A 19,156-nucleotide genomic window follows, 5' to 3' on the forward strand; every position below is an offset into this window, starting at 1 on the left:
TCACCCCTTCCCCTACTCATTTCCTGTTTTAAATTTGGACATGACAACTGGTTAGTGACAGTCATTCTCACAACCAAGGGGAATCTGAGCCAACTTCTCCTACATGCAGTATCAGGGACCTGTGATACATTTAGGGATCATGAACATGTTTTCATTCAAAATTCAAAGGAAAAAACGCAGCCTTGCTGTATTCACCTTTATGGCAATGCGGTTACAAATTAAAATTTTAAATTCTTTTTGATGAAGAAAAGAGTCCACAAAGGCAGAAGTATCTACTGCCCAGAAAACTGCCGGGAGGTGGGGAGATGGCGGGACCAAGAGCTTTGCAGATTTTCCAGATCTGATATTATTTAGTCACAGAATCAACGCCAGCAGCCTCCTGCCTCCTTCTTTTACGTATGACATTAAGTGTCTCTTTGTTAAGCCTCTATAAATCAGGCTCTCTGTTACTTGCAGCTGAATTTATGCCCCTGAGATCATCTTCCTGTCAGGCTAAACTCTTTTTCTTCCTTGCAAGGATGCTAAATGTAAGAAAGTCAGGGCAACTGCCTGAAATTCCTGGCACCTTGGTTAATCAAAAACTCCTGGAGTCCAGAACCATCACTCCCAAGCACAGTGTTTATTCAGGACTTACTTCTAGCAATGAATTCTGGAGCTTCACACTTAGGGCTGCTTTCTCTTCTTCTAGCTGCTTTATTTCATTTTCTGATTTCTTCTTCACTTCTTCCAATTGTGCTTCTACTTCCTAAATGATAAATAGAAGAGTTAACCACACAATCCATAAAAACATGAACAGTACACACCCTGCCTTATTCCCAAAGGGGTTCAAAGAAGCTCATAAGAGTCATAAACTCCATAAAAAATTATAAATGAGAAAGTTTAAAAAAAAAACAGGTGCTAAACTGACACCACAAAGGCTAATATATATTGGGGGAGGGCAGGGTAAATCCCTGGCTTTAAGTTTTGTAGTGTCAAATAAGAAAAGAGAATGCTCATTATTGACACAATTCTCACAGTTCCATGAATCAAAAAGCCAAATACATCCTCAGATGCAAAGAAATATCAAAAGCACAATGAAATTTCCTCTTTGGTCTTCTCAACAGCAACCTTACGTTAGTCAAAACGATGGGATTCACAAAGTACTTTTTCCACAGTCCCTCCCCACAGCCTCACAGTCTTAGTGCAAAGTAGATCCAGATAAAAGAACATTCTGGAGCTCATGTGAGTGGTGCAGCTGCAGTTTAGCTCTGTGACCTTGAGCAAATTTCCTAACCTCTCTGTGACTCATTGCATTACTTATTAATACAAGCTTAGCATAGTTCTAGTTACATATTAATAGTAAGAGATAAATGAATTAAAAGTAGGGCAATTCTTATAGATTCCTACCCTTTTTGATCTAGCTTAATGTCTGGTGAAATTTTGCAAGTGTCTAGAGTGAAGAGGAACTAAAAAGCCTCTTGATGAAAGTGAAAGAGGAGAGTGAAAAAGTTGGCTTAAAGCTCAACATTCAGAAAACAAAGATCATGGAATCTGGTCCCATCACTTCATGGGAAATAGATGGGGAAACAGTGGAAACAGTGTCACACTTTATCTTTTTGGGCTCCAAAATCACTGCAGATGGTGACTGCAGCCATGAAATTAAAAGATGCTTACTCCTTGGAAGAAAAGTTATGACCAACCTAGATAGCACATTCAAAAGCAGAGACATTACTTTGCCAACAAAGGTCCATCTCGTCAAGGCTATGGTTTTTCCAGTGGTCATGTATGGACGTGAGAGTTGAACTGTGAAGCAAGCTGGGCGCTGAAGAATTGATGCTTTTGAACTGTGGTGTTGGAGAAGACTCCTGAGAGTCCCTTGGACTGCAAGGAGATCCAACCAGTCCATTCTAAAGGAGATCAGCCCTGGGTGTTCTTTGGAAGGAATGATGCTAAAGCTGAAACTCCAGTACTTTGGCCACCTCATGCGAAGAGTTGACTCATTGGAAAAGACTCTGATGCTGGGAGGGATTGGGGGCAGGAGGAAAAGGGGATGACAGAGGATGAGATGGCTGGATGGCATCACCGACTCGATGGATGTGAGTTTGAGTGAACTCCGGGAGATGGTGATGGACAGGGAGGCCTGGCGTGCTGTGATTCATGGGGTCGCAAAGAGTCGGACACGACTGAGTGACTGAACTGAGAGCAGTGGATGAAATATTCTTTTCCTCTTAGCTGAACTTTCAGTTCAGTTGGTTCAGTCGCTCAGTCATGTCCGACTCTTTGTTACCCCATGGACTGCGGCATGCCAGGCTTCCCCGTCCATCACCAACTACTGGAGCCTGCTCAAACTCGTGTCTATTTAGTCAGTGATGCCATCCAACCATCTCATCGTCTGTCATCACCTCTCCTCCTGCCTTCAATCTTTCCCAGCATCAGGGTCTCTTCTAATGAGTCGGCTCTTCACATCAGGTTGCCAAAGTATTGAGTTTCAGCTTCAACATCAGTCCTTCCAATGAATATTCAGGATTTCATTTAGGATTGACTGGCTTGGTCTCCTTGTAGTCCAAGGGACTCTCAAGAGTCTTCTCCACCACCACAGTTCAAAAGCATCAATTTTTCAGTGCTCAGCTTTCTTTAAAGCCCAACTCTCACATCCATACATGATTACTGGAAAAACCATAGCTTTGACTAGATGGACCTTTGTCGGCAAAATAATGTCTCTGCTTTTTAATATTCTGTCTAGGTTGGTCATAGCTTTTCTTCCAAGAAGCAAGTGTCTTTTAATTTCATGGCTACAGTCACCATCTGCAGTGATTTTGGAGCCCAGGGAAATAAAGTCTGTCACTGTTTCCATTGTTTCCCCATCTGTTTGCCATGAATTGATGGGACTGGATGCCATGATCTTAGTTTTTTGAATGTTGAGTTTTAAGTCAGCCTTTTCACTCTCCTCTTTCATTTTCATCAAGAGGCTCTTTATTTCCTTTTTGCTTTCTGCCATAAGAGTGGAATCATCTGCATATCTGAGGCTATTGATATTTCTCCCAGCAATCTTGATTCCAAGCTTGAGCTTCATTCAGTCTGGCATTCACATGATGTACTCTGATATAAGTTAAATAAGTAGGGTGGCAACATACAGCCTTGACATACTCCTTTCCCAATTTGGAACAAGTCCGTTGTTCCATGTCCAGTTCTAACTGTTGCTTCTTGACCTGCATACAGATTTCTCAAGAGGCAGGTAACATGGTCTTGTATTCACATCTCTTGAAGAACTTACCACAGTTTTTTGTGATCCACACAGTCAAAGGCTTTGGTGTAGTCAATAAAGCAGAAGTAGATGTTTTTCTGGAACTCTCTTGCTTTTTCTATGATCCAATGGATATTGGCAATTTGATCTCTGGTTCCTCTGCCTTTTCTAAATCTAGCTTGAACATCTGGAAGTTCTTGATTCATGTGCTATTAAAGCCTAACTTGGACAAGTTTGCGTATTACACTGCTACTGTGTGAGATGAGTGCAATTGTGCAGTAGTTTGAACATTCTTTAGCATTGCCTTTCTTTGGGATTGGAATGAAAACTGACTTTTTCCCATCCCGTGGCCACTGCTGAGTTTTCCAAATTTGCTAGCATATTGAGTGTAGCACATTAACAACATCATCTTTTAGGATTTGAAATAGCTCAACTGGAATTCTATCACCTCTACTAGCTTTGTTTGCTTCCTAAGATGCTTCCTAAGGCCCACTTGATTTCACATTCCAGGATGTCTGGCTCTAGGTGAGTGATACACAGAAAAACTATACAAAAAGATCTTAATGACCCAGATAAGCACAATGGTGTGATCACTTACCTAGAGCCAGACAGCTGAACTTTAGGTAGACATTAAGTCATTTATTCATTCACCAAATATTTATTGAGACGTACCATGTGTTTCCCCACTCCAGTACTCTTGCCTGGAAATTCCCATGGACGGAGGAGCCTGGTAGGCTGCAGTCCATGGGGTCGCTAAGAGTCGGACATGACTGAGCGACGTCCCTTTCACTTTTCACTTTCATGCATTGGAGAAGGAAATGGCAACCCACTCCAGTGTTCTTGCCTGGAGAATCCCAGGGACGGGGAAGCCTGGTGGGCTGCCGTCTATGGGGTCGCACAGAGTCGGACACGACTGGAGTGACTTAGCAGCAGCAGCACCATGTGTTTGGCGCTATTCCTGAAGCTAGGAATAAAATGACACTATGCCTACTCACCAGGAGCTCACAACTGTGTGGAAAAGACAGGCAGCAAAGTCAACAGCTATAATGCAGTAGATGTCATGTTGGATGGTGACAATTGATTATAGACCTTTATGCTCTAACTGTGAGTAGACGGACATATTAGCAACTGACATCTACTGAGTGTGCACCATTTTCTGAGCGCTTTTCACAGATCATCTCGTTGATCCTTATGAAATCCATATGAGCTAGGTAGTATTGTTAAAGTTCATTATACAAATAAAGAAATGAAGCTTCAAGAAGTCAAAATGACTTGCCCAGGGTCATGCAGCCAGTATGTGGAAGAGTCAAGATCTGAACTCAGGAAAGGATGATTGCTTGGCTGTGCTTCTTCCCTGCCTGTGCGGGTTCAGTTATATGTGAACATTTTTCAGTGGTAAATACTACAGCACTATATAGTCCGTGGTCAGAGGATGTGGAGGAACTGGAGACACAAACAACCTACTATAAATTATACTTGGATTAACTCTCACATTGTTCAAGGATCAACTACAGAATGAATGGACATTATGGCTGGTTGAGCATGAATAATGAGACAGAAGTCATGGATTTCTAAATTTCTGACTCCTGGATTTCTAACCTGAGCATCTAAAAAGATGCTGCTACTGCTCATCTACATGACATATTTACACTTCCTATGGGACCAATCACAGGCCAGTCTAGTAGCCCTGGGGTTGCACTTAGCATTGTCTTTGGGGTCAGTCATATAAGAGAGAAAAAGAAGGATGTGATTAGATTGTAAGGGTCAAATGATGCAGACACTTAGCCATGTACACGGAGAAGGCAATAGCACCCCACTCCAGTACTCTTGCCTGGAAAATCCCATGGACGGAGGAGCCTGGTAGGCTGCAGTCCGTGGGGTCGCTAAGAGTCGACAAGACTGAGTGACTTCACTTTCACTTTTCACTTTTATGCATTGGAGAAGGAAATGGCAACCCACTCCAGTGTTCTTGCCTGGAGAATCCCAGGGGCAGGAGAGCCTGATGGGCTGCGGTCTATGGGGTCACACAGAGTCGGACACGACTGAAGTGACTTAGCAGCAGCCATGTACAGGGTCTTCAGTAAACCCATCATCTCCTTTTGCAGGGCTTGCTGTTTCAGAAAGTTCATTTTCTAAAGACAATAGATAAATTATTTTTTTGTTTGAAACAAGTTGAGATAACTTAAACAACCATCAGAAATAAGGCCATCCTCTCAGCAAAAATTCTGATTTTTGACTTCATTATTTAGCCCTCATTCACAGAGTCTTTTATTGAACAAAAGTTTTGTTTAATGTGTTTATTGGTGCAGACACTTGCTAACTCTGCCAAAGCATGTTTGCAGTAACAGCACAGTGAAATCCCCTGAGAGAAAGACTCTTAGTGTAAAGCAGTGGCTATTTCTAATTTTATACAGCCTAATTTTCTGGGGTACATATAATCAATCAGAGCTTTAGCTGTTGCCTTGACAAATGGACCTAAAGGGAAAAAAATTTCCCCACAGATGGAAATAAATGATATCTGCAGTAATTTTTGGCATTAGCAAGCCACATTTTAGGTGCAGAATATATGTGGTTTATTGTCAGAAAACAAAGAGCTCTGAGTCACATGGAAAACACAGATTAAAAGGAAGCATGATCATGTCCAGCTCATTCCAAAGTGACCTTAAGGAGTTTAACAGGAATCATTAACAGTTTCTTCCTAACTCAAGTAAAGAGAAAAAACAGCTACAAAGACAAGAACATAAGGGAAAAGAAGATAGTTGCTTTCAAACATATAAATTGTTGCATCCCACCCCAGCAAGAAGACTCCATGAGCTATTAACTTATAGGATTCACAGAATACTTCATAAGCTCTATTCTCATTTAACTCTCAAAATACTCAGGGAAAATGGCTTTATTGCATCCATTTCACACAGCAGATCCAGAGGCTGATAAGAGGCAAAAGCAGGACTTCCACCATTTTTCTGCTTTCTTGTCTAGATTGTCCACAGTTACTAGCAATTTAAGAAAAGACACATAAAGGAGCCACTGTGATGGGAAAAACAAATACGCAACCACAGAAAATCACCAAGCAGAGATTTCAGTTCACATTTTAAAGGAAAACATGTTACCTTTTTTCAAGAAGAAAAATTACTATTTGGTATGTATTTATAGTAAAGTTCAGCTGAAAGAGTAAACCAGTACAAAGCCTGAAATGTCACTCAGAGTGGGGAGGCAGAAGAGATGATCTTATAATTTCCAAACTGTATAAAAACGATAACTCACAGGACAATATTGTAATAAACTATACTTCAATTAAAAATATGAATACAGAAGAAACTATAACCCGTAGATTCAAGATTCCAATGAACCTCAAACAGAAAAACACAAAGAATATCATATCATGACATACTATAATCATCGTAGAAACCAGTGATAGAGAAAATAAATGTTATAAGTGGTCACAAAACAAAAGACACACTATGCACTGTGGAAAACAGGTAAGAGTGGCTACCAGCTTTTCATTTGATGAAAATACAAACCAAAAAACACGAAACTGTTAACCTAGAATTCTATATCCAGCAAAATAACCTTCAAAAATGAAGTCAGGAAAATAAGATGGTGGAGGAGTAGGTGGACGTGGAGTACATCTCTCTCCATGGATACATCAGGAATATACCTTCAGACACAGAAGTGCGTGCAGAACACCAGCTGAGAGCAGACAGAAGGACCTGACCAGCAGAAAAGAATATATAGAACCACACAAAACTCAGTAGGATGAAGGAAATAGGGGGAAAAACAGGAGTGTTAGTAGAACTGGACCTGCCCTCGGTGGGTGGGGGAACTGAAGTAGGGCTCTGATCCCCACATCAGGGCAATTGTCTGAATCAGAGGAGAACCATTTAAGGCTGAGAGTGAAATAGCTGATCTGTGGCAGCCTAAATGGAGTGAGAGTCAGACAGTCCTTGCCGCAGCCATACATACCCAGGACAGGGACGCAGGTCCCCTGGAAGGCGCAGCAGCTTGGAGCTGGAGTTTAGGGATTGTGGAGCAATCTCAAAGCGAGGGCTGCTGTTGACTGCAGAGAGACAGATCAAGGGGATGTGAGGGAGGAGATTGTGGTGTGAAATGCCTGTGGAGGAAAGCCTGGCGGCCATGGAAGCAAGGTGGTACTGCTGAGTCATGTGTAGGGGGTGGAGCCATCACCACAGCCTCTCTCTCCCCACGTGCCAGCATTGGTATCTGAACAACAGAGAGGCTGGCCCATCAAACACCTGATGCACTGAACTACAGAGTAGGACCCCTTCAAGTGCCTGCAGCACCGCACTGATCTATAGAGTATGACCCCAGCCAGGGGAGCCCCTCTATGTGCTTGACACATAGAACAACAGAGGACTCCAGGCAAGGGATCGCTCTAAGTGCCTGAATGGACAGAGCTATGGAGAAAGACTGGCCAAAGAGGCCTTCTGATCACCAGCTACAAGATGCTCAAAAAAAGCCTCTGATAGGGCCATAACTCCTGCAGCAGAGGCAGTCAGTGTCGCTGCGCACTTGGCACCACCAGGGTCCCTGCAAGTCAAGCAACTGTGCCACCTTCACACACAACTCTCACTGAGCAGAGCTGCCATAGGCAAAAAAAAGTCTTGCATCTGTGCACACAGGGTCGCTTCAGTTGTGTCCAGACTCTTTGCAACCCTGTAGACTGTGGCCTGCCAGGCTTCTCTGTCAGTGAAGGGAGTTTTCCAGGCAAGAATACTGGAGTGTATTGGCCAATACCAGTTGCCATGCCCTTCTAGAGTGCTATATTTCCTGCTGCCCTAGCCGCCAATTCCCCTGAGTACCTGGTGCTGCCAGAACCCCTGTGACCCAAGCAGCTGCACCACCTCCACACCTGTCCCTCACAGGGGCAAACCCAAGTCCTTCGGGTCAGCCTGAGGAGCAAATCCCAGTGTACGATCCATATGTAGAGGTGGAAATAAAACCACAATTGCAACCCAAGGGCAGTGTGGCTAAGGAAGAAGACCCCAAACCTTCCCACCAGTTGTACAAGCTTCAGATTAAATCCACATGATCAATTAGGCAGACTCTGTGTCTATGGAATATATAAAAGATCATTGAGAGCTCCCACGAAAGAAAATGCAATAGTTCTGATAGCTGTGGACACTGGAGGCAAGAACACACAGGAATAGGACCAGATTAGAATCTGAGCTGCCCCCACAGCAGGTCCAGAGATCAGCACAGTGTTGGAGGGCATCCTAGGGAGGTGAGGTGGACTGTGACCCCAGTGAGGGAAAAGACTGACAGCAGTGACTCAAGAAAAACATTTATTATTCTTATGTTTTGACTTGTTCTGTAGATTCTTTTGGATTTTTTTTTCCTCCCCCCACCGCCCCCGCCTCTGTTTTAGTTGTCTGTTTTTTTTTTTTTTTGCACTATGCAATCTAATTAAGCTTTTGAGCTTTTTTTTTTCTCAGTCACATTATTTATTGTTGTTATAAACCTCTACCCCTACTTTGGGCTTTTGCAGTTCTGTGGAGTCCCCCCCACACTTTTTCTTTCCTCTTTTTTATAATTTTAATTTTTTAAACATATTATATTTTTTCTACATTTATTCCTTTGTTTGCCTTTCCCCTTGCAGTTAAACTTTAATGTATACAAATTTTCTTCATCTACTTCTATTTAACTTTGCATATCTATTCTTTCTTTCTTTTCTTTCCTCTCTACATATTTGTTAGTTTTGTTTTCATTGCTTCATTCCCCACTTGGCACCTTGCTTTACTTTTGTTTTCTAGTTTGTGCTTTAGTTAATTTTGTTCTTAACTGGTAAATATAATTTTTTATTTCCTTTGTTTGCTGGGTCAATCTACTGTACTTTATTTTTGTTGGACTGTGTTGACTTTGCTCATCAGTGTGTATATATATGTGTGTGTGTGTGTGTGTGTATTCCCTTATTTTTAATTATTATTTGCCTGATTTTGTAATTGCCATTTGTCTGGGGTTCATCTTTGGTTTCTCGTTTTTGGATATTTGTTTTAATCTCACTTAATGCCATAACAAACCACTTGTGGAATCTTTGTTCTCAACCAGAGATCAAGCCCTGAGCCTTTGGAGTGGGAGCACTGACTCCAAGACCCTAGACTACCAGAGAAATAAGTCAGAAAGAGAAAGATAAATATCGTATTCTAATACATATATACAGAATCTAGAGAAATGGTACTGAAGAATTTATTTACAGGGTAGCAATGCAGAGACAGACATAGAGAATAGACTTATGGACATGGGGAGAGGTAAGGAGAGGATGAGATGTATGGAAAGAGTAACATGGAAACTTACACTACCATATGTAAAATAGATAGCCAATGGGAATTTGTTGTATGGCTCAGGAAACTCAAACAGGTGCTCTGTATCAATCTAGAAGGGTGGGATGGGGAAGGAGATGGGAGGGAGGTTCAAAAGGGAGGGGATATATGTATATCTATGGCTGATTCATGTAGAGGGAGATATCTGGTATGGTTCTAAATATTTGGAAGTTAAGTAACCTATTTTTAAATAACAAAGAGTATTTTGGGAGTTGGTAGAAATTAAAAAGTTGAGAAAATTTTGAGAAAATCATTCACATTCATATTTATTATTGAAATTAGAAAGCAGAGGCCTAGAATGGTTTGAGTTAACTTATTCAAGATTTGACAATGAGGCTCTTTCCCCAGGCACAGCACTTCTTACACACTGACTTGACTGATGTTTGAGTGCATATCTTGTTTCTCCTACTAGATGGTGAGCTCTTCGAAGGCATGGCTGATTCCTATATCCCTGCACTGCTCAAGACACCAACTATGCATTCAATGAATGATAAATAAACCATAAAGGGATGCTGGCAGGGTAAAGACCTAAAGGCTTACTACATAGACAGCAAAGGTTATGCTTCCGTGATTCACATCCAATTCATGTGATATTCAAGTGACTTTATTTCTCAGGTTCTTCATCTGTGAAATGGGAAAGCAACCCCTGCCTACAGAGCTGAGGTAAGGGATAAATCATGGACTGGAGAGCTGTCTTTCCTTTTAGCTGCACAGCATCTGATCCTTCTCGGAATGTTTGAGAAATTCTCCATCTGATACATCAGAGCCGTCCTTCCACCACAGAACCAGAAAATGTCAGACTTACCTTCCCAGACCCCCTTCTAAAGAGGACTGAGGGCATGTGACCATCAGACACACTCACCCCAGATTTCAAATTGGAAGCCATCAATGTGTACAAGCTGGAGTCAATGAAACAAAAAGGATCTGGCAACTGCATTTCCCAGGGGCAGCAGGGCCAGCCATTCTATAGCAGCTCCAACTGACAGACATTTCTGGGATGATGGAAATATTCAAAAATACAGTGCAGGTTATGTGTAGAAGTCCTTAAGCACTGTGCTATCCATTCCAGGAGCCATTAGCCACATATGGCAATTAAGCACTTGGAGTATGGCTAGCTCACCTGAGGAACTGAATTTAAAATATTATTTAGTTGTGATTAATTTAAATGTAAATAACCACAAGGGGCTACCAAGTTGGACAGTGCAGTTCTATAGGCAACGTCCAGGGCCCGTTGTTGGTGGTTGTCAGCGGTGTACATGGCAGGCCTGGCCTCAGAGGTGGTGGCAGGCGTGTCCTCATCACTGACTGAGTAGCTGCCAAGCCCGGTTCCCTGGTTTTCCAGAAAGCTTCTCATTGCCCTTTACTACATTCCTTTCTTGCCTAAAGCGCCCAGAGTGGGTTTGTGATGCCTGACACCCAGAATCAAAAGTGACACAAATGAGGTGTAGAATGCAGCAGTGTCTAGCACAGTTCAGTAGGGACTCAATAAACCTTTCCACGGTCTTCTAAGAATGTGTGGGCAAATGCTAATTATAGGACATGTACTCTGCTCTGTCTATGAAGATTAAGTAATAATATCCTTGAAAGGGAAGGCAGATAGGCCCTCTGGGTCAACTCCAGCCCTTCTCCTGTAGCATCTTTTTCAGGTTAAGGTAGCATTCAGGAGACATAACACACTTGTACTCAAGGGCCCAAAGAAGCAGTGCCCTCTTAACTCTACAGGGGAAACAGGTATCTATTTTTAGTCCATGAATACCTGATTTGGGGCCTCTTCAAGGTTTTACCTTCCTCTAGTCTGCATGGCCTAATTTATATAATTTATGTCCTCAGTTTGTAGAAATGATCATAATTAAAAAAAAAAAAAAAACAGGAGGAAATGCAATTTATTTCTACATGATTCATTTCCCAAATGGATCCATGCCCCTGATTAGAGCTGAAATGGAATTTCTACACTCAGAGTCAGGCTTGGCTGACAGGTTACCAGGGCAACTTGTAGCTCCAGGAGAGTAACCGTCCCTCCCACTGACTGTGGCTCAGGATAGAAAGAAGGTTCAGCTATATGAGGGCTGGATTTGTGCAACCAGTTACTGCTCATCGGGAGGAAGGTGCTTTCAATACAGCTGCTTCCCACCCTGTGCAGGAAATCATGGGCTCTGGAGTCAGGCTGTTGGGTTTTAATATGGCTACACCACTCACTGTCTGTGTGAGCAGATATATAACATCTTTGAGCCTCAGTTTTCTCATCTCTGAAATGGCAATATGAACACTCATTTTGTAACCCTGTTGGGAGGATTAAATGTGTTCATAAGAATAAGTGCTTTATAAAGTATAGTGGGCACTAATATTATCACACATGACATCATCTAATGCACATGGTAACTAATCAAAACCACTGTTTATCAAACTTTGAGTACATGTTTATGCACTGAGCTAATAGTTTATATACAAAACCATATTTAATGCATATAACAAGCCCCCAAAGTAATTATCTTTATTTTTAGAAAGGTTAAGTGACCAGTTCATGGTCATAAAGCTAATCAAAGAGTCAGGACTTGGACCCAATACTAGGCTTTCATGAGTCCATTTATTTGTCCAACACATATTTATTGAGTATCTACTACTTTTCACCACCACACACTGCATTCCTCAGTGATATATGATTCTCTTTCACTGGAAACTCAGAGCTGATAATGCAAGTTCTTAGATTAGAAAGAAGCCTTCTTATAATAATTAAAGCACCACCTATGCTTACAATAATGCTGATTTACTTCACTCTTCTCCTAAAACATTCAAATACATATGTTACTTGCTTTCCTCAGCAAACACGAGGGATGAGGCTTTGCGTTCCTTCTCAGCAGAAAGCACCTCCTTTAGTGGGAATTTGGAGCAGTACCAGGCTGAGAAACTTCTCTCCCACTGCCGACCCACTGATTAATCAATTACCTGCATTCATCTAGTGCCTATTACACCCCAGGAACTATGATCTGCTTTGTTTTTTCACATGGATTACTTCACGTAATCCTTGCAGCTACTCTGTTAGGTGCTATTATCAACATCTGTTCTATAAATGAGGAACCTGGGGCCCACAGAGATTTTCTGTGAGGCACTCAACTGTCCACAGCTGGAGGGTGGCAGAGCTGGGATTTGAATCCAGGCAGTCTGCCAGGTCCATGTGTTCGCTTCATTTTATTTCTCTCTGCTTTTGCAGAATAGAGGATTTGAATTTCCCTAAGTTAAGCACTCATATGACACAATTCCGCCCCATGCTAATGACTCTAAGCCCTACTGTCTCATGGTCCTGGAGTGCCCTGTCTCCTCCAGAAGACATTGAACTTCCTTTGGTCAGAGAACTAGCTGAAATCTGTACACAATAGGAGTTCAATAAATGTTTGAGGAAGGAAAGAAGAAACAAACAGGAAAGGAAGGAGGTAGAGGCAAGGAAGAACAAAAGGAACGGTATCTCTGGAATGGAGTCTCACCTTCTGCAGCCTCTTCCTTTCAGCTTCCACCGATGAGCGAACTGACTTGATTTCCACCGTGTGCTTCTTCACCAAGTCTTCTAGGCGCTTCATCAGCTGGTCTTTGAGATGTTTCTTCTCCTCTTCTGTCTGATGTTTGATTTTGCGAAGGTCTTCTTCATATTTTTGCTTCATATATTCCGTCTCAATGCATGCTTCTTTCTTAGTCTATGAAAAGAAAAAGGGCTTGTAAAACTACCAGGGTGGAGAGAACAGGAAATCACCATTTCTCTTTTGTGCAACTTCTACAATGTTGATTACTGATTTTAAAGCATGTATCACAAGGTACAGTAAAATTTATAAGATGATATGTTTGATATTTGTAAGAAACTCCATTTTTATCCACCATCGGAAAAGGACTTTTTGGAGTAATGCATATATTGTCATAGGATCAGGTATTCCAGCCCACACTATAGCGCTTTCTAAAAAAAAAAAAAAAAAGCTTTGTTTTGACTGGGAACATATAGCAGGAATCTTAAGCAAGTTTCCAGTTTCCCAGGAGCTGGTGATAAGGAGTTAGAAGAATTCCTCTACATTCTCAGTCTCCTGGTTCAAATGACATGCAGTTGGCAGGCCATTGGCTCGAACTTCACACCTACACATTCACCCTTGAAACTATGGGACCTGTTGCTTCCAAGTAGACCTATCATGGTTCGGGGCTGGCCTCCCTCTGAAGCTTGTTCCAGCAGAGCCCCCTGTGACTGCTGCATCCCCAGGGCTGGGTCAGACACTACCTGTGTATCTGTGCCTCCTTTTGTGCAGGGACATTCCTTGGCAAAGTTCTGGTCCTGCTGAGGATGGAGACTGCAGGCTTCCAAATTATTCTCTTTCCTTAGGACTTCATTCTCTGAAACTCTTTCTGTCTTCATGTCACCTGTAAGCACAAGTTTCAACATCACTGGGAATGCCCTTGGCCTGGGCCTTGTGCCGGAGGCCTGCATGTTACCATTCTGCTATTCAACTCCCCTATGTAATCCCTGCTCCATGGCCTTCTGGCCTCAAGTATGGTCAAGATGGTGATTGTCACCTTTGCCCAAGCAGCATCTTGAGTTCACATAGTTGCCCTGCCCTCCCTTCTAAAACTAGTCATCTTTTACATAGGTTAAAAAATTGAGGATGTTCCTGAACATATATACATTCAAAGGATTTAAATTTAAAGAGATTTCAAGTATAAGACAAAAATTAAATATGACTAGAATTGCTCTGGAGAAGGCAATGGCACCCCACTCCAGTACTTTTGCCTGGAAAATACCATGGACAGAGGAGCCTGGTAGGCTGCAGTCCATGGGGTCGCTAGAGTCGGACACGACTGAGTGACTTCACTTTCACTTTTCACCTTCATGCATTGGAGAAGGAAATGGCAACCCACTCCAGTGTTCTTGCCTGGAGAATCCCAGGAATAGGGGAGCCTGGGCTGCCATTTATGGGGTCGCACAGAGTCGGACACGACTGAAGTGACTTAGCAGCAGCAGCAGAATTGCTCAGTTTCTTCCCATATTCCCCAAGGTACTTATGCCTTACTTCTAAGACCACCATACCCACTGGTTCCAACTCACACTTTCCAGCCCAAAGTGATTTCTTCTTTCCCAGACATCTTGTTCCTCTGCTGCCTGGGATGCACTCATGATATGAAAGCATGTAAAGTAACAGTCCCATAATCTCCCTGGAGGCAGAGCCTATGTTTTGTGCCCTTGTTATATATCCCAGTGTCAAACTGATCACACTATATTCAAGAACGTTCTGATGAGGGAGCTCAGTGGAAAGCACTTTTTTGTTGCTGTTCAGTTGCTAAGCCATGTCCAACTCTTTGTGACTCCATGGACTGCAGCACATCAGGCTTCCCTGTCCTCCACTATCTCCCTGAGTTTGCTCAAGTTGATGTCCAATGAGTCAGTGATGTTATCCAACCTTATCTCAAAGAAAGCACTTTGGAGTCAGATAACCTATGTATTTTACACTATCACCAGCCAGCTGGCTGGCCTTAAGCTAGCCACATAACTTTTCTCTGGTTCATTTCTTCATCTGTGACATGGAATACTGACAATACCTAACTCACAAAACTATTGGGAACATCCAATATCATCACTGTGTGAAAGACGTTAGAGTATAAAGCATTGACTAAGTCTAGGGAAAAGCCAGAGCTGAGAAGTTCAGGCACTATGGTGGATTGGATGGAGAACTATCTGGGAGCCAGAGATCCTTCTGCATCATGCCTTTTAGATATCTGACCTGTGGCAGCTGTGGGTGTTGGCTTGCTTATGTCCTGCATGATGGGACTTACCACCAGGCAGGTCAGATCAAAGAGCCCTGCCCTCCATTCTGCTCCCTTAACAGTCTCAAGGCTGCAAGCAGTGCCAAGCCAACCTGGTGGCCAACTTTTGCTTTGTCAGGAAATCAGTTGGGGCATCTCACCGGTTTTCTGTGTCACATGACACTCCTGCAACATCAGCTTATCTTTGGCAATGGCCAGCTTCTCCCCAAGTTTTTTTGCCGTGCTTTTCAACTCTGAATTCTCCTGTCGAGCCTCCTTGAGCTGCACATCCAGGTCCTAAACAAAGAGACAGGGTGTCATTTCACTGGTTCTGTGCAGACACATCCTATGTACATCAGCTCTGAAAAGTGGGTAAATGCACAGCATGTGCCATTAATCTCTGGAATTCAGCGGCTCAGTGTTCATCAAATCCTGATTCATCCTCTGATTGGCTGTGTGATGTTCAGCAAGTTATTTAATCTTTCTGTGCTGTGCTAAGTCGCTTCAGTCATGTCTGACTCTTTGTGACTATAGATTGTAACCCGCCAGACTCTTCTGTCTTTGGGATTCTCCAGGCAAGAATACTGGAGTGGGTTGCCATGCTCTCCTCCAGGGGATCTTCTGGACCCAGGGATTGAACATGTGTCTCGTATATCTGCTACATTAGCGGGTGGGTTCTTTACCACTAGCCTGGGAAACCTCAGCCTTTCTGTAGTGAGGATTAAATGAGATAAAATGGGACAGAAAACAATGCTCAGGAAATATGAAAGATACTAGCTGCTGTTACTTTTAGAGATGGGCTTCCCATAACTAACTTGTCACTGGTCCAATTTTCCACAAATATAAAGCCTCAAGGATGTTAGGACAGGCAAGTTGTTATGGAGTGAGTAGGGGCTTTGGAATTAGGCTGAACTGAGTTCAAACACTTTTCAGCTGTGTGCCCAGCTACACTCCTCCTTAAGCTTCTCAATTTCAGTTTTACATTTTCATCTGTAAATTGTAAGTCTCTCCATTCTCAAAGGACAGGGATCAAGTCCAGCCTACCATGTGTCTCCTGAACACAGCCCTGGCCTGGCACATAGTAGGTGTTCAATAAATATTTCCTTAATAAATGTGGTTAAACTCAATGAAGGTAATAATGCTCACTTTGGCAGAAGTCACAGTGCCTGATGAGTGGTAGGTGTTCATATTACCGGCCATGGTTATTCTCACACTTGGGAGGTAGGAAGAGCCCCTGCTTTACCTGAATGCGGTCCTTCAGCTTTTGGGCATACTTCTTGAGGTCACTAATCTTGCGGCCTCTGTGCTCCAGATCCCCTTCCAGCTTCCGGACCTGGGCCTGCAGGGCTGCCTCCTGGGCCTGGAAGTTCTTCCGGAGGTCGGTCTCCTTCTCCTGCCACTGCCACAGGGCCTCACTCACAGACTGCTGCATCGCCTGCCGGACCGCCTCGTTTTCCCTCTCGTACGTGGCCTGTAGCTCCTCGGCCTTCCGCGCGTAGTCCTTGCTCAGCTGCTGGTTCTCCGCTCGCAGCCGCTCCACTTCCAGCAGGACCTCCCGCATCTCGGGGCCGCAGCCCGGCTCGGCCTTGGGCTCGGGACCCTCCTTGGTGAGCCGGTCCCACCGGGGCGCCTCGTGGCCACTCAGGTGCCGGAGCCTCTTCTCATAGTCGGCCTTGAGCTCCAGCATCTCCTTGGAGAGGGTGAGCACCCGCTCAGCGTGCTCGGCCTCCACCCTCAGCTCCCTCTCCTGGGTCTCCAGCCTGCAAGAGGCCGACTGGGCCAGTGCCTCCTGTGTCAGCTGCTTCTGCAGCTCCAGGGCACTCTCCAGTGCCTGGATGCGCTGCCGCAGGGCCTCCTCTTCGCCCACGCGGCCCTGCGCCTGCAGGAGCCTGGCCTCGGTCTCGGCCACCGCCTGCTGCAGCTCCTCCTGGTGGGCCTCGCGCAGTGCCTCCATGCCCGCCTCGGTCTCGTCCTGGCGGGTGTTCAGGGCGTAGATCACCTGCGGGAAAAGTCACAGAGCTGGGTTAGCCGGAGGGGTGTGGGTGTGCATGAAGGGCCACAGTGACCACAGAGGGCCTTGACCCTGGCAGTGACTCAGGCTGATCCCCAGGAGCTGCACCTGAGAACAGGATTTGACTGGAAGTGATTTATTAGAAATTGTCCCAAGGAGAAACCAATAAGGAGTTCCTTAGGGGCCTCTGGGGAGTGCCATGGGAATCAAGCAAAGGGTCTGAAACACTTAGGGACACAGAACGCACCCCTGAAAACCAAACCAAAACAAAATACAACAAAACACTAGAAAACAGAATTCAGCAATGTATAAAAAGGATTATATACCATGACCAAGTGGGATTTATCCCAGAAGTGCAAAATTGATTTAACATCTGAAAATCAGTTAATGTGAGATATCACATGAATAGCATAAAGGGTGAAACCCACAAGATTGTCTCAACAGACAGAAGAAAACCATTTGACAAAATCCAATCCCTCCTCTTGACAAAAACACTGACTGAACAAGAAAAAGAAGGGAACTCCCTCATCCCAATAAAGGGCATCTATGAAAAACCCACAGCTAACATCGTATTCCCTGGTGAAAAACTGTTCTCTGTAACTTCAGGAACAAGACAGAAACAGGGCTAGGTGCCGAATACACATTTAGGATCTCAGAAAATCCTCATGGCAACCCTGCAAAGTTGGTATCTTTGTCCTCATTCTAAGAATGAACCATTGAGGTTCAGAGAAATTAAGCAACTTTTGCAAGGTCACAAGGGATAAGAAGATTTGACTAACTCGTGCTCACAGCACGGTACTGCACTGCATCTCACTATTCTGCTTGAGCTTTCATTCATTTACCCAATATCTCAGATGTGCCATTTTCTGTGCTGAGTACTGGAAATACATGCTGATCAATAAGTCAACTGAAGCTGTGATCTCAAAATTATATTTCAGTGGGAGAGTCAGATAAGATTATGGTGGGTTTTAGTGCACTAAGTGCTATGAAAGTGATCAGCACTAGTTACTAGCGAAGCACAGAGGAATGGTGTAGTAGAAGACTTTCCAGAAAAGGGGAACCTTGCCTCCTCATCCTTGGGGGTGACCAGTTCCCGTTAACATGTCAACCTCTGTATAGGCATGAACAACTGACTTCTTCATGTTGCCTCAGAGCATTTGGTATGAAGTTGAGCACAGGGTAGGTTCATAATAAGTATCTATTATGGTACTGTTGCCAGTCATCAAAGACTCATGCTTTCTCTTTCCACAGAGTTGATGCAGAGAAATAGCCACCAAGCCAAGATCCATTTCCTAGTCCCCGTGCATCTGTACGGGACCACATGACTAGTGATTACAAGTGGAATGTGTCCTGAGGTGGATGTATGTCATCTCAGGTCCAGTGTTGGGGTTAGGGTTAAGAGGAGGGTTAACCAGGAGGCATGTCCTTTCCACAGTCCCTTTTTCCATCTGCCAACTTATTGTGGAGTGCAAGATGGAAAGTGCCTGGGTCCTCAGTGACTGAGTAGAAGGCCACCTGCTCACCAGGAGCGCTGGTATTGATTTCTGCACTAACAAGAAATAAACTATCTAAAGCCTTGACGTTTATTTGTTACAGCAGCTATCATCACTGTGGAAGAACTCACAGGACTCAGCATATAGTCATACTTATGGCTATGATTAATTATAGAGAAAGGATACAAAGCAAAATCAGCAAGTAGAAAACAAGCTTGGCAGTGGTGGGGGTGGTGGGGAGTCTTGAGAAAAACAAGATGAAAGCTTGTAAGAATCCTTCCCAAATGGAGTCACACAGGATTTACTTAATTTCCCTGGCAAG

General features: G+C 43.7%; 1 protein-coding gene across 4 annotated transcripts in view; it reads right to left on the bottom strand.

Annotated features, from left to right (window-relative positions):
- Positions 1-19,156, bottom strand: part of FAM184B (family with sequence similarity 184 member B) — a 119,016-nt gene that overhangs the window by 40,748 nt on the left and 59,112 nt on the right. For all 4 annotated transcript variants that reach the window (XM_070372180.1, XM_070372179.1, XM_070372178.1 and 1 more), the window contains exons 2-6: positions 16,574-17,329; positions 15,492-15,627; positions 13,814-13,953; positions 13,041-13,247; positions 635-745 (exon numbers count right to left, since the gene is read on the bottom strand). In XM_070372180.1, the coding sequence (XP_070228281.1) occupies positions 635-745; positions 13,041-13,247; positions 13,814-13,953; positions 15,492-15,627; positions 16,574-17,329 (1,350 nt within the window). The remainder of the gene's footprint in view (positions 1-634; positions 746-13,040; positions 13,248-13,813; positions 13,954-15,491; positions 15,628-16,573; positions 17,330-19,156) is intronic.

The sequence above is a fragment of the Bos mutus genome, chromosome 6, assembly GCF_027580195.1.
Source record: "Bos mutus isolate GX-2022 chromosome 6, NWIPB_WYAK_1.1, whole genome shotgun sequence".
NCBI lineage: Eukaryota > Metazoa > Chordata > Mammalia > Artiodactyla > Bovidae > Bos > Bos mutus.